The following is a 14565-nucleotide window of genomic DNA, read 5'->3' as shown; positions in this document are numbered from 1 at the left end:
GGGCTTAGTGGTGATAAAACGAGCCAAGTTCGCCGGTCTAGCTCGACTTTTTGTTAGGTTTGGGCCTCTTATCTCGGTCAGATAAAGCCCATATAGGCTCGACTAATATTTTGGTTGCGTCTGGTTGAACATTTAACGCAAATTAAGTTTATTTGTTTATTTTTATTTTTTGTTAATTTAGTCAAATAATTTTACAAACATTTTAACAGCACATCTATTCACATTATGTTATTTCTATTATACGAAGTATATAAAAATAATGACAGTCGAAACTAAAGTGATCACATGCTTAGATATTTACAAGTAGCTGATATGTTCATGCAAAAATGAAATATTTTGGTGTTTATCTTTTTTTTTTTTTTGTAGCATAATTCCATGGCTTAACATAAGTTTTATGTTTTTTTAAGGTCTTTAATAAAGTAGTCATATAAATGTATTAACCCCTTTTTCTCGTTCTTTATTATCTTTAATCTTTAGTATTCTGTTAAAAGCATTATAATCAAAGATTAACAAATAATTGACACGAAAAGAATTTATGTTATTTATTTTTCTATATTAGTTTCGACTTCCAACTTCCACGTCTCCTGCCCAAAAATGACCCATTAGAGCCAGCCTGAATTGATCCGTGGGCTAGATTTGGGCTAAAGATTTGGGCTATTAGGCCCGCACATATCTTGGCTATTTGTTAAGGCCAGGCTCAAACCCGCCGCGCAAGCCATGAATCCATGATCACCTCTGGTTGGGGCTTGGGCTCTTCCATTGTGAACAGGAAAGTTGAATTTGCAAAATTGTAAAAGAAAACACAACTTTTACGCGACTGTTTTTTTAGGCAATCATTTACCTCAAATATCATTATTGTTTTTTATTTTATTTTTTCAGATTTGAGATACGAAATAATACCAAATTACCAACACCAAAAATTAGTCAGTGTCGGCTAATAGTAGTAACATGTCTAACAACTAACAAAGGTTTTTTTGTTTGTTTGAAATCGGAGGGGAGCGGGGAGAGATTAAGCGGTGACAAATAGAACCAATTAGAACTAAAACCAAATAAAAATGGGTAACAAGCCCAACCATAATAGGTTACCTCCTAAAGGAAAGGGGCATTACCTTAGTTTTTGTTTTTCCTTCTAGTAAAGATAGCTACAATGACATTTTTGACGTCGACGAATGTCAATGACTTTACCGGTTAGATTACCCGACATTTACACAAATCTACTGAAGTCAAAATGGAAAGACAGGCAATCGAGGGTTATTCATGGAGTGGCCATGATAGTGACATAATAATAGGATCAAGAAGCTAGAACCAGATGAAATTTGAAATTACGTTGACAACCCAGTTGCTCCGGAATTAGGGGTACCAACTCTTTTTGAGGGACATCCATATCTTCTATATACACAAACCCACCTTATATAGTGGCAGAACATCGGGGCTACTGGCACACAAAACGGGCCCCAAACTCACGTACCCCAACAAACCATCAGCATTTAACGAGTTTCCTCAAGTACTTAGACTGCCCAAGGGAAACTTATTTGGCAGCATACCAGTTCTGGGCACATTTGGCATCAACAACTAGCTCAACACTGAGAATGTTTTTCCCATCGAATGGTTTTGACATGCATTCCACAACTAGATCCTTGGCCTCTACTGAGGATTCTGAAGGTCCTTCCAAGATCACTTCATCATGAACCTGCACAAAGGAAACGGCATCTTACAATTCCGTGATTGACCGGCTTATGGAGGATACCAAAGGAAAAAGTTGAGTCATACTCCCTTTGTCCCAGTCATTTGTTTACCTTTTATATTCTTTGCGAATGATAGTTTAATCAATGGTAAACAAATGATTGGGACGGAGGGAGTATACATATTACTATATTAGACTAGAAGTCCAGAAGTTCACGAGTAATTTTGAGAACAATCTTTTAATTGGTGAGTCTTGTGTGAGATGGTCGTATGCATACAACAAATCAAGACCGTTTGACATTAAATGGCTAGGTTGTATGCAATCTATGCATACAACCGTATCGTACAAGCTTTTTTTGCACTATTTCTTAATCATGCCATTTGTAATGAAATGGGAGAAGCTTAAAAAAAAAAACATAATCCAGCCGAACCTGGAGAAGCAGTTTCCATCCAAGCTCTTTCAGACGTGTATTTCTCTCTATTTCCATCATGGCACACATGGCGACATCAGCAGCACTTCCCTACATTACAAAGTACCATGTAAACAAAATCACTTTCTGAGTAAGAAATAAATGGCCTACACGAACGAGAAACAAGGATGAAAAAAGATTCAAAAATAGGTTGAGAATAAGTTGTGGCCATGTCATACAAAGATCTAGTGTTGCACCAATTAGTAGCCTGCAAGCGTGGTGAAATGATGATATTGGGACTTTGTGATGTGAAATGATGATATTGTGACTTTGAGAAGTGAAATGAGCATGAAAAAAAACACATATATATGATTGATTGAAAGTGCCGTGAAAATGGAATCACTTTCCAAGTAAGACACAGATGGCTTACACAAATGAGAAACAAGGATTAAATATAACTCAAACATATGTCAAGGGTATGTTGTGGCCATTTCATACAAAGACCAAGTGATGCACCCGTTAGCAGCTTTCAAGAGTGGCGAAATGATTATATTTGCGACTTTGTGAGAGGTAAGGGAACACCTAAAAGAAACTTAGGTACGAGTGATTGCAAGTGATATGTGTCTTCTTGCAACCGAAGAAAATATGCTCGGACTATGTTAAACGAGTGACGTGGGTAAGTGAAGTGTCAGATACAACTAATTTGTTCAAAAAAACTCCATGTTTTGGCCTAAAGGATATGTCAGATATTTGTGTCGTGATGACACACAACCAAATTAAGTACCAAAGTCATATAAGTGTTGGTAAGACCGGAAATCCGGAATGAAGAGAATATGGGGCATGGATTAGACTATATTAAACCAATTTGATTCCTTTGACCTCATCTTTGTTATCTTATTTATTACGTTTCTCTCCTTTAGTCTCACTTTCACCTGCTTACTTTTCTAAGTTTACCATCTTTAACTTGTATCTGGATCTTTTTGGTCACACTTAAGGTGGCAGTCCCATAAGATTTAGGACAGCATTTAATGTACCTATTGTTGCATGCAACTATGCAAGCACAAGCCATCTAGACACAAGTGCAGCAGAAATAGCTACCTGCACGGGTGTGTTGATAGCAGCACGTTCAATGTGACCTTTTTGTAAGGGTGAACACTTATCTACTGAGGGGAAGCGACGAGCCCTCCCTAGCAACGTGTGAACACAACCATGTGTCAAGGCTTCTTTTTTCCTTGCCTTTTGCCATCTCAACACCTCCTGACGTTCTCTATACCACAGATCAACAGTTTCCCTTGCCTCTTGAACAGAAACCTGCAGATAAAGAATGGAATAATATAACAACTTGGTAAACAGCACACTAATTTTCGAACTCTAAATCCAAATGTAAGATTTCAGATCTTTGGTTAACACAGAACAGAGAACATAATTACAAGAGTACTGATCCGCATATAAATAATTGCAACAATACAGCAGGTAGAGTGACGGGAATAACGAAGATACCTTCCAGTCTTTAGCAAGCCCCATGGGAGTTTTCCCATATGCAATTGAAAAATTGAGCATTTTCGCCTTCCTTCTTTCAGATCCATAAGCATCCTAGGAAGTAGTTATGCTATTAAAATGAATTCAGAGAGATGAAACAAAAAAAGATGTAGCTCAATCAATCGACAAGGAATTTTGACTGAAATGCTGGCCTAAAAGAACATATGTTTTCTAACATAATGAATACGCCCTTGTAGGATTGTGAAGGGGTGTAAGTGAACTAATCCCATCTGACAATCCCTCAAAATTGATTAGGTCAAACCAATCTCAAGTTCGAACCCTGAGACGCGATTGACCTAATCAGTGTCAATAATGAGCTTAGTCATGTATCTCAAGTAAGAGCCTCCCCACCAACCACGAAATGTCATCTAAAGGGTCACAAATGGTTTTTCTCTTTTGCTTTAATTGTGTGAAACAAAATTCATATTTTTTCCTCTAGTAGTAGTCACTCTTTGTATGAGAGGGTTGTAATGGAGCTAAATTTTGGGCTAAGGCAGAGGGTTGTTTAAAGGGGAACCCAATTAATTTTCTCAAAAATCATTGAAAACACTTGTAACTTCTTAGCTAAAGTAATTTGGTGTTCTTCTAACCTTTAAAGTTTTTTTAGACAAGTTTTTCTTCTTTTCTGCTGTTTGTTGTCACAAGACAAAGTTATACCAGCTTTGCAGAATTACAATCCTAGACTCCTAGCCCAAGGGTGACGGATCCTGAGAGTAATGCCAATGATTAACAGATGAACCGAACTTTATGTCATACAACACTAATCACAAATCTATGGTTTTTCCTCGAATCAAACTGCAACAACTAACCTAAACAAGAATGTGCGCCAAACTTTCATCTGTCACACAGTTAAACCCTAACACGTGCATCATAAGCGTTTAAAGACCAAACATTCTCAACAGATCAAAAACTGTATCACCAAATTAGGGCAAGATTTTCATACCTTAAGCAAAGGGACAGGAGGCTTTTCTTCACCGGGCTGTGGATGCCACTCTAAAATTACTTCATTTTGTTCAACTGCTTCCCTAATATATGGATACATATTCATTGCAGTTCTAGAATGGAAATCACCACCAGCCACAAATGCTTCTTTCATACTCTTACAGTCTGCAAGGTGTGCAAGAATCCTAAGTTCCAACTGTCATAGGGAACAAATAAAAGTCATTATAATAGGAAATCAGATATTAGAATAGCCAAGGAATTAATAGAGCAACAGTTTGCCAACCTGTCCATAATCAGCAACTATCAGTGAGTTTCCCGGGGAAGCAATGAAAGCTTGGCGAATCTTATATCGATCTTTCTCTAAAGCAGGTTGGTTCTGAAGGATAGTAAAGAGAGAGAATCAATATAGGTAAAATGAATAAGAAAGCTTCTTCCTGTTGCGCTGCCTATGTATTACGCGAGGACAGCATAAAAATACTCAACCTAGATCCCATGTTATTCAGATACTTCATTTCCAGCAGCATATTGCCTGCTGGATACAACACGATATATTGGCACTTTGTTTTAGACCAAAAACATGAAACTTGTTCGCCAAATAGCCATGCCAAACAATTGGCACCGTGTCGCATCCGAAACTCGCCACCGAGTCAGTTTAACATACATAGCCCAGACCTTACTCTCAGAATTTTTAGGGAATATCAGTACTCTTAAAAATAACATTCACATGATAGAATGCTTATGGAGCAACTATACTTTGATCCAACAAGAGACCGATAAATATTCACCAACACAAAATAAAGTTCAGAAGAATCGTCATCATATGAATGATGGCTACCTGTAGATTTGGTCTTCTAGCAGATAACCGGCCAGTTTCTGTGTTTATGTTCAACGAGCAATGAATGCGCCCATTCTTCCCTGATATATGACTGCCCTGAAAGACAAAACAACGGCTGAGACATTTGTTGAATGCCAGGAGTAACTGAATAGGCAATATTCAAGCCATATAAAGAATCAACATCATCATGCCTATAAAGTCCAAAACTAACATTGAAATTAGCAACAACATGATAACCCTTGGACTTTAGAAAACAAAGGTAGGCCAAAGGTATTTTATACCGAGAGAAAGCAAATGAGAGACCTCAGATAGCAAATGTGCCGCCTAAGAAAATCCTTTTAACAGCTTTTTATCCTTTAAGAATGAAGGTTAAACCTTTAAACATCAGTTTTCAATAATCATTGGATATTCACATGTCATCTAATGGATCACTGGATTCTAGAAATATGTTCCACCTCTTATTGACGTTTTAAATGATTTTTCATGTTCGTCAACCCTGACATCTGGGGATTAAGTCTTTTTTTTCATAGTATGAGCTTTTAGGTATTTATGTCGGAGTTTCTAAATAAAGCATATTATCTTAAGAAATTTATGCAGTTCGGGACAGTACAATATATACCTGCAAAGGAAGTATGAAATTTGAAATCAAGGAGTCAATCGAGCACATTTCACACAACGCAGCAATCGCATGACAGGCCTCCATTCCCTCATGTCCTCCGTCAAAGGCAGCATAAGCCGATCCATAAGCAGATATATCTACATCCTTACTTCTTGAGTTTTGTGGAGCATCCAATGCTTCAAGATCAGAAGCCTCACTAGAAAAATCATATTCTGCTGATACCTTCCCAGCAAGAGCCTTCAGAGCATCTCCACTCATAGAAGGCCATCCACTCGCCGTGTACAACTCAGTCTGTAACGGAGAACCAATTTTGTACAATGTAATATCGCGAAATTTTTTCGGGGCCTTCTTTCCTTCTTCAATCACATTATCAGTATTCGGAATTTTAAATTTTTTCTCTGTAGGAAGAAACTCATTTTGGTCCTTCCTGTTACAAGATACAGAAGGTAAGTCACCAGACAGTCACGACAATTCTCAATAAGAATAACAGAAACATCTCACCTTTAAACTAGTGATGATATTTATTAATAATAAAACAAAGCTTCAGCTTTGGAGTCTAGTGTTAAATAGTAGATTGATGATCTTCTGTGGGGTGCGCAAGACATGTCAAATCTTTGTTGCTAAATGTCAAATCAAATCAACCTCACACTTTTTATAAGTAAGATATAATATAAATCAAGGGACACCAAGGTGTGTGTGTGGCACCCATGTACAAAAAGATAATAATATTAATCAGATCAACCTCATACTCCTCAAAATTGTATTAGATAACAGATTCCCTCAAGTAATGTTGAATGATGAACAAGAACAATATTGTAGATGGCATCCAGAAACAAAATCTCTGAATTAAATTTATGCATAGCAAAAAAAATGTCAATTCTAAGTTGGACATGTACAGGTTCACTTTTAACATCTTCTCCAAGTGTCGTATGGGTTTCAATCACAAAATTAAATTTTCATAAAAGAGGGTCCAAAACATCAAAGGAAAACAAGAAGCTAAAAAACATAAACCTGTTGCAACTGCCACCAAAAAAGAGTTGCCTTAGCTGGGTATCACTCCCCACATTCATATGCCTAGCATCTGGGCAGTACTTAGATGCCCAATTCCGGAAACGGTCAGCAGCAATTCGTTGCTCAGCAATAGCCACCTTTTCCACCTTTGAAAGATATGCTCTGTCTACTAACATTCCTTCAGTTTCCATTTGCACAAGAAGTTTGCCAAAAGGCCGCCAGTAGTTTTCATAGAAATGGAACATATTACCATAACAATTACCATTCATTACCCACGGCATTTTTGATAACTTGGATTTTAAGCTCTCATATAGTTTCAAAGTACTCATAGAATCTAAAGAAGAATAACAGATCCATGGTTCCCTTTCTTCTATCTGCAACTCCTCGACCGAAGGAAGAGACACAATTTTCCCCATCGACCCATCTTTTTTCGTCTTTCTCCTCCCAAATATGGTTTTCATTGATATTTTACCTATCAAGTCTTCATCCTGGAACATCTTGCCCTCATTCATGACCCTTGGATCACTTGTTAGAGCCTCAAGGGAGTAACCACCCTCTGTTCGTCTAGAGGAATCCCACAGCCTTGCCATGTGCATTGTATCAGCATGGAATCCTGATAATTTGATTTCATAATTCTCTACAACATGGCAATCAAAGCTGTAGTTGTGCCAAACCTACACAATGTTGTATAAGCGGTAACTAAACATGTGAAAAACATTGATCATTGGTGGCAACCCTTCCAACGCCTTACATTTGTATGGACAGAGCCACAGAGGGCTTCGGAAGTAAAACGAATAGGGACAAAATCCCCTGTTTTGTAAGCAAGCAGAGATTGAGAGGTTTGGAGGAGGGGAGAAGTGGAGAAGTGGAGGGATCCATTTTCCCTCCTACAAGCCTAATTTAAATCCCTCCAATAAAGGAAAGATTTGGAGAAATCTCCCTTTCCCTCCTCTATTCTGTATCCAAACCTAGTGTTCGTCCCAAACCCATTTTGGGGGTGGCTAACATGAATAATCATATAGATCCGTCAATGTTAGTTAGTAGTACAAAAAAGGTATAAAAGGAAAAATAATGAAAAAAGCAAAGGAAAGTGAAGTGAATAGGTGTAAGAAAGAAATGTTAAAGAGGAAAGAAGGCGTGAGGAGAAGGGAAAGTAGGGAAACATAAAGTGGAGAAATTACATTTGAAGAAATCGAAAATAAAAGGACTGAATACACCAATTTATACACAAGAACAGATGATGGAGTATTGAGGCAAACTTAAAGAAGAACAGCAATAAAATTTTAGCTTTAACCCCTGTTTTAAGCAAGAAATGGGAACAGTTTTAATTCACACATTTCGGAAAATTCACGTGGTACCCCTGAACTATGCTATTTTGCACGTGGTACCCAACTTTTTAGGTTTGTGCACAAAGTACTCTTGAGGTTTGATTTTCAAGCATGACGTGCCCTTTTTATCGTTCTTAAAATTTTCAATTGAGCATAAATCGTAGACAAGAAATCGGTTTTTGGCAATTCTTTTTTTCATATTGATTAACTTTTCGAGATCTATAATTTGACAAAACGAAATTGGTTATTTGGAAATTTAAGATCGAAGTTATGGTTGATTTGAGGTTTTCATACAAAAAAAAAACGACAAAACGTCGTCGACATTCGCTCCCCCCCCTTCTCAAATCATAGAGTATGATGAGACAATCATTTTAGAACAAAAATTGGCCGATTCTAAATGTCGGTCTAGGAGTTATGGTCAATTGAATTTTTTATAGCGACAAAAATGGTATGTTATGCATGAAAATCAAACATAAAGGGTATTATCCGTAGACATTTTACCATGTCTTCGAATGCACAAAATTCATCTAGTAATACTGGATCTTTAAAGCAATTTCACCTTTTTAATCGACGGGTCTTCAAAGAATGGAGCAAATTCAGCCAGAATATGTTTCCCACCTCCATCTAACACGTCTACCCATATACAAGATTTCCCGTTTCCATAGTCCACATCTTTTCCAGAATAAATACTGAAGCAGATTATTTCACCATGGTTAACAGGTGTATCCTGTTTCACGTCGATCTCGGATACCTATCATGACATATTTAAAAAGCCAATCAGTAAAACCAACATTGAGGAACTCAATACATAATGCATATATTCCATATATACACACGTCAAAGTACAGTACGAATTGATACAACTGCAGGATATTACATATATGATCCATGGACCGATATAAAATCGTATATATGAGATCCTTCATTAGCTTGCTAGAGTAGTCTGAGCCTATGAAGCAGAAGGCATACTTTCCCTTCCCCCATCAAGAGGATAGGTTTACAAAATAGTTTTCATTAGATTATAAAACAATTAACTCCCGGATAAATTTGCAGCATATACTCTTCAAGGAAGAGAATGTTATATGATAAACCTATGTATACTGTGATAGATTATCATTCAAAGTTGACATCACTGACTACTAAGTCAAATGGAAACGATATAAACAGGATGGAGTATTACAACTCCTTAATCAGAGACTATGAGGGGAACTATAAATTCAATGGTACAAAACATACCTCTGTATCACAAGCATGTACATGGTGCTTGTACTCATGTGTGAGTTTATGAACAACCATTCTTGCAGTAGCAATATTATCTACTATAAGAACTTTATTAATGATGCTACAAAGCCGCCAGCGAAGTTTGGATTGGTTATCAACATCTACTTCCCGGGATATTGTATAATCATCACATTCTTCAGAAAATGGAAGACCATTAGCAGATAGATCTATTACTTCATCCCCAAGAAATGGACTATAATCAGCAGTAACCGACTTTTGATGCGCAGTATCTTTGTCTTGTGTTAACAATGTGCCATTGACTTTCTCCATCAGGACACCATTAGAGTTGAGACCCCTTTTAGTAGCATCTGCCAAGGAATAAGAAGCATACTTTAATTCATTACGTGCTTTGTTGCTCGATCTATCAAATAAAGGAAGCACAAAATGGGGAAAAAACACTAACATCCATCACACAAGAACAAAAAAAGGGGTACCTGCATTCAGCCGTTCATGTGCTTCAACCGGACTACAATCCGGTTCAATCGTCAAGTCTGCCGTGGAAATATGACGAGGACCAGGAACAGAAGAGATGCCAAGAGACCTAGACTCCTCATTTATGCTTTCGTGTAAAGAGTCCATGGAAGGCTTTTGTGTGACCTTAGAAGGTGCTCTTTGAACTTCCACCACACTTTGGCTGAAGTGCAATTTACTATTCTTTACTTCCTCTGTATTTTGTCTCCAAAGACTTTTTTCAGAACCTGTGACTACCTTCGGTCGTCCAGGCTCCTCGTAACGCGTTTGCCTTGACAATCTCCCTACATTTAAGAGCAGCAACAAGTGAGCAAGGCTATCATGTGAATTTTCATCCCGTCACCACAATATTTACTCCTTTAAACCTATCCAAAATGGTCTTTGCCCCCAGTCACAAAATAAGGCAAAACTTTGATGTCCAATATGCTCAATTGTGAAGATATGAAACAGTTGTAAAATACAAGGCCGCAAGCAAACACAGAGATTTGAAGACCCTTGGAGGCCCAATATCTTAGGTGTTCTCACAAAGATCATTTTGGAACTGCATAATAACAAAGCCCCGGCATAGGCTCCCCCCACCAAGTAGAGTTAGTGGGAGTCGGCTCTGAGTGTGTTTCAGATACAGAAGAGTACAGCCAATTTTAATTAACAACCTAATTATGAAAGAGGAAAAAGCATTACATGGAGGCATAGAATTTACTGCAAAATCACTAGTTGAGTCAGTTGTACTTTGTCTCAGAGAACACATGGGTTGTTCATAGTGCCTTCTTGATTCTGTGGATCTGGTCCATAATTCATTATCTTTATAGGAAAGTCCACACTTCCGCTGTTGGAGTAAATGGTCCTCCCTGTAAACTAATTAAGATATTCTTAAGTAATGGGGATGATAGTAATGCATCAGCACGAAGTTTTTTTTTCCAATTCAATAAACATTACTTGATTACACAATCATTCTATATAAAACACATTATAGTATCATACCCGACAGGTTAAGAACTTACACAAGACACAATTGACAAATACGTACTCGCAAGTGCAGCAACTTCTTAGCCCACCTTCAACAAGAACCTCTCGAAATAACACATAATGAGGGGTGAATTGGGCAGTATGTACGATCAAGAGCACCAAATAAACTGCCCGCCACCAAAAAAGACGGCTAATACATGGGGTCTAATGTACTCTCGTGTGCACCTAATTATAAATGCCTACCCAAAAAACCACACAGCATGGAGTTCTGCACTCTCAAATGCAGCAACGAATTTGTCGACTATCAACAATAAAATTCCTAACTACTTGTGTGGATGGATGTACATAGAGGGAAAGGGGGTGGGACAATTTTCCTTGTACAGTTCCTTGTTTGGTTCTGAATGATGATGGAATATAGCAAAATAGCTCACTAAATTGGCTGATATTCTTTTTATTGTGTAGCACCATCATTCATTCCATGCAGTTCTCAATGCAATTTTCAATTTTCATCTTTGGTCGTTCGTGTTGCAAGCACAAGGGTAAAGCTGCATACATCCGACTCCCATAGCCTGCAATTTGCCGGCGGCCTTGAACATTAGGCTAATGTTGTTCTTCCAACATAAGAAGGATCCAAACTGACATTAGCATCGCCTCGCCTCACCATGGAGTTCTGCACTCTCAAATGCAGCAACGAATTTGTCGACTATCAACAATAAAATTCCTAACTACTTGTGTGGATGGATGTACATAGAGGGAAAGGGGGTGGGACAATTTTCCTTGTACAGTTCCTTGTTTGGTTCTGAATGATGATGGAATATAGCAAAATAGCTCACTAAATTGGCTGATATTCTTTTTATTGTGTAGCACCATCATTCATTCCATGCAGTTCTCAATGCAATTTTCAATTTTCATCTTTGGTCGTTCGTGTTGCAAGCACAAGGGTAAAGCTGCATACATCCGACTCCCATAGCCTGCAATTTGCCGGCGGCCTTGAACATTAGGCTAATGTTGTTCTTCCAACATAAGAAGGATCCAAACTGACATTAGCATCGCCTCGCCTCACCATCTGGTCAACCCCCCCCCCTCTCCCTAATTGTCTGCACAAAGAAGGCGTAAACCAGCAGTTGTGAGGTATGTCCCAGCAATAACACCCAAAAAGAAGAGCACTCCACCTCAACAAAAACAACCATAAATCACAAATAACTACATGAATATAACCCAATTATCATAAACCCACAAACAGATTAAACCAAAGAAACATAACATAAAAGCAAAAGGGTAGTAAAAGAAAGGAAGAAAACGGACCATTCACGAGCAAGCGAAGAAAAACAAAAAAATCGGGTTCGGCAACGAGAAGGATAAGAAGAAGCCCAGAAAAGGGGAGGAAAAGGAGCTTTCAAAGAAGAAGAAGAAAAAGAAGAAGCCATAGATATAGCTCGAAATGAAGCTCTACCCAAGTGTTGGGTACTCTTGCTACACATACAAGACCCCGTTTTTAGGCTCAAGTTTGTGTCTTTTTGTTGTAAGTTGCAAATTTGAGAGATGGGATTTTTGGGGAAGGAGGGTTTAGAGAGGGGTTTTGTGTCTGAGAAAAGGATTAAGGCAAAGGGTTGCAGCAAAAGAGAAGACAAGAAGAACAAAGGGTCATTTCTTTGGTGACAAACTAGTGAAAATGGTGGATTAGCTAGGTTTTTAGACCCCTACAGAGTACACACTCGAGACCATTCACCGTAGAGTTAACCCCAAATTAAGGACCTCAACTATTATTTTTTTTCCAGTTAAGGACCTAAACTATCAATGTATACAGTTAAGAACCTCACAACCAAAATCCATCCATTCTACCGTTAAGTTTGGATAATCTACCAATAAAATACTTCAGAAATTAAATTAAATACTTACTTTTCTTATACTGTATTACTAGTTGAAAAGCCCGTGCGATCTTGTGAAATTTATTATTAAGTTATCTTTATAAATATATTCTATAGTTGATAAAAGAAGTTCAATTATGTTTAAATCATTGATAAACAAAAGTTCGTGGTTGGTGTAGTTGATCAATGAACTATCGGTGCTTTTAGCATAGTAGTTTTGTCATTTAGTAGTTATCATTTCAGTTGTAAAACATCAAATTACATAGTAAGAGTATGTAATTAGTTTTTCCATTTTTGTTATAGAAATCATTGGTTTTAATTAAATACTCCGTACAAAACATTATCTCCATAAATATAGTGCAGCTCACCAAATGAACCGCCCTTAATAACTGAGACAGACCTTTATGAGTTCTGCAAATTATTTTAACCCATAACAACTACGTAAAACTAAATGGTGTTACGTAAAGCAAGGAGTATCATAAATATCTATATTTAGTGTGTTTAGAGAAATGTTAGATCTCCTATAGCAAACGTTTACCTTGACTATCTACAATTAAGAGAGTAGTTTGCTCTTTATATACCTTCTCGTAAAATCAAATCCATACTAAATTCTAATAAAATTAGTAGTCTCTAAACAACAGTACAAAAATATTTGTGATTCTGTTACATAGAATGCATGAGGCTCCCATTAGGATCATCTTAACAATATGCATGTTAAACGTTCTAAGAATTTGTTGAACAACAGATTGCAAACGTTGGTTTACATTGTCATAGTTTGATAGTAAAAGTCAATTAAGTTGATAAAAAATAAAGTCCAACTATCTTGAAAATCGAAACATAGAAAACTTTTGGGTTGATTATTGATGGATCATCAGTCCCTTTAACTTAAAAGCTACTCCTTTTGGTATTAACTATATCAGTTGTATAGCATCTGAAGACACGGTTATGTTATGTAATTACCTATTTTTATTGTTGTACGCGCCACCGATTTTAGTTAATTTAAAACGTTATTCCCAAAAATGTGGTTTAATTTCATAAAATGAACACGTGATAACTGAGGCCGATTTTATAAGATTCACAAATTAGATTAACTTATAACATTTACGAATATTCCATTTTGTAAGCATACGACCATGTAAATGTTGAATGGTAGTACGCAAAATAACATGTATCTCAATTATATATGTAGCCTGTTTGGAGGAATTTTGTTAGATCTCTAAACAATAAAAAAATGTTTTTGACTATTAACCATTAAGACTGGTTGTTCCCTATGAACTTCATGTAAAATATATAATACGAAATTTAATTTTTTAGATGTGAGATATATTTTTAAGTGAATTAACGGTCAAATTTTGCAAAGTTTGACCTCCAAAAAATAAATCAGGGGTTTTGTGTGGATTCGAGGGAGTAGGATATTATGATACTACTCTTAAAATAGATTAGTTTTAGATTAATTCTATTAAAATTATAATATAACTCATTTTTGTTTATTTGAAATGTTATCTATTCACAAAATCAAGTCTCGCTATCTTATATTGTTATTCTACTTTTTAGTTATAATAACAAAATGAAAAAATTTTCAAAAATAGTTTCAATTTTAAGAAAATTGCTT

At 36.8% G+C, this 14565-nt stretch overlaps 1 protein-coding gene across 1 annotated transcript; it reads right to left on the bottom strand.

Annotated features, from left to right (window-relative positions):
- Positions 1–1017: 1017 nt before the first annotated feature.
- LOC141657296 (DNA polymerase I B, chloroplastic/mitochondrial-like) lies at positions 1018–12739 on the bottom strand. Its single transcript, XM_074464473.1, has 14 exons — positions 12391–12739; positions 10801–10967; positions 10083–10403; positions 9604–9956; positions 8927–9118; positions 7040–7713; positions 6029–6455; positions 5410–5505; positions 4858–4950; positions 4576–4770; positions 3594–3686; positions 3192–3404; positions 2115–2204; positions 1018–1690 (listed from the first exon to the last, which is right to left on the bottom strand). Exons 1-14 carry the CDS (start codon positions 12564–12566, stop codon positions 1529–1531), a joined length of 3252 nt encoding a protein of 1083 aa, XP_074320574.1. The 5' UTR covers positions 12567–12739; the 3' UTR covers positions 1018–1528.
- Positions 12740–14565: the final 1826 nt, after the last annotated feature.

Source organism: Silene latifolia, chromosome 5, assembly GCF_048544455.1.
Source record: "Silene latifolia isolate original U9 population chromosome 5, ASM4854445v1, whole genome shotgun sequence".
Classification (NCBI taxonomy): Eukaryota; Viridiplantae; Streptophyta; class Magnoliopsida; order Caryophyllales; family Caryophyllaceae; genus Silene; species Silene latifolia.
This window is presented reverse-complemented; position numbering and strand designations above follow the sequence as displayed.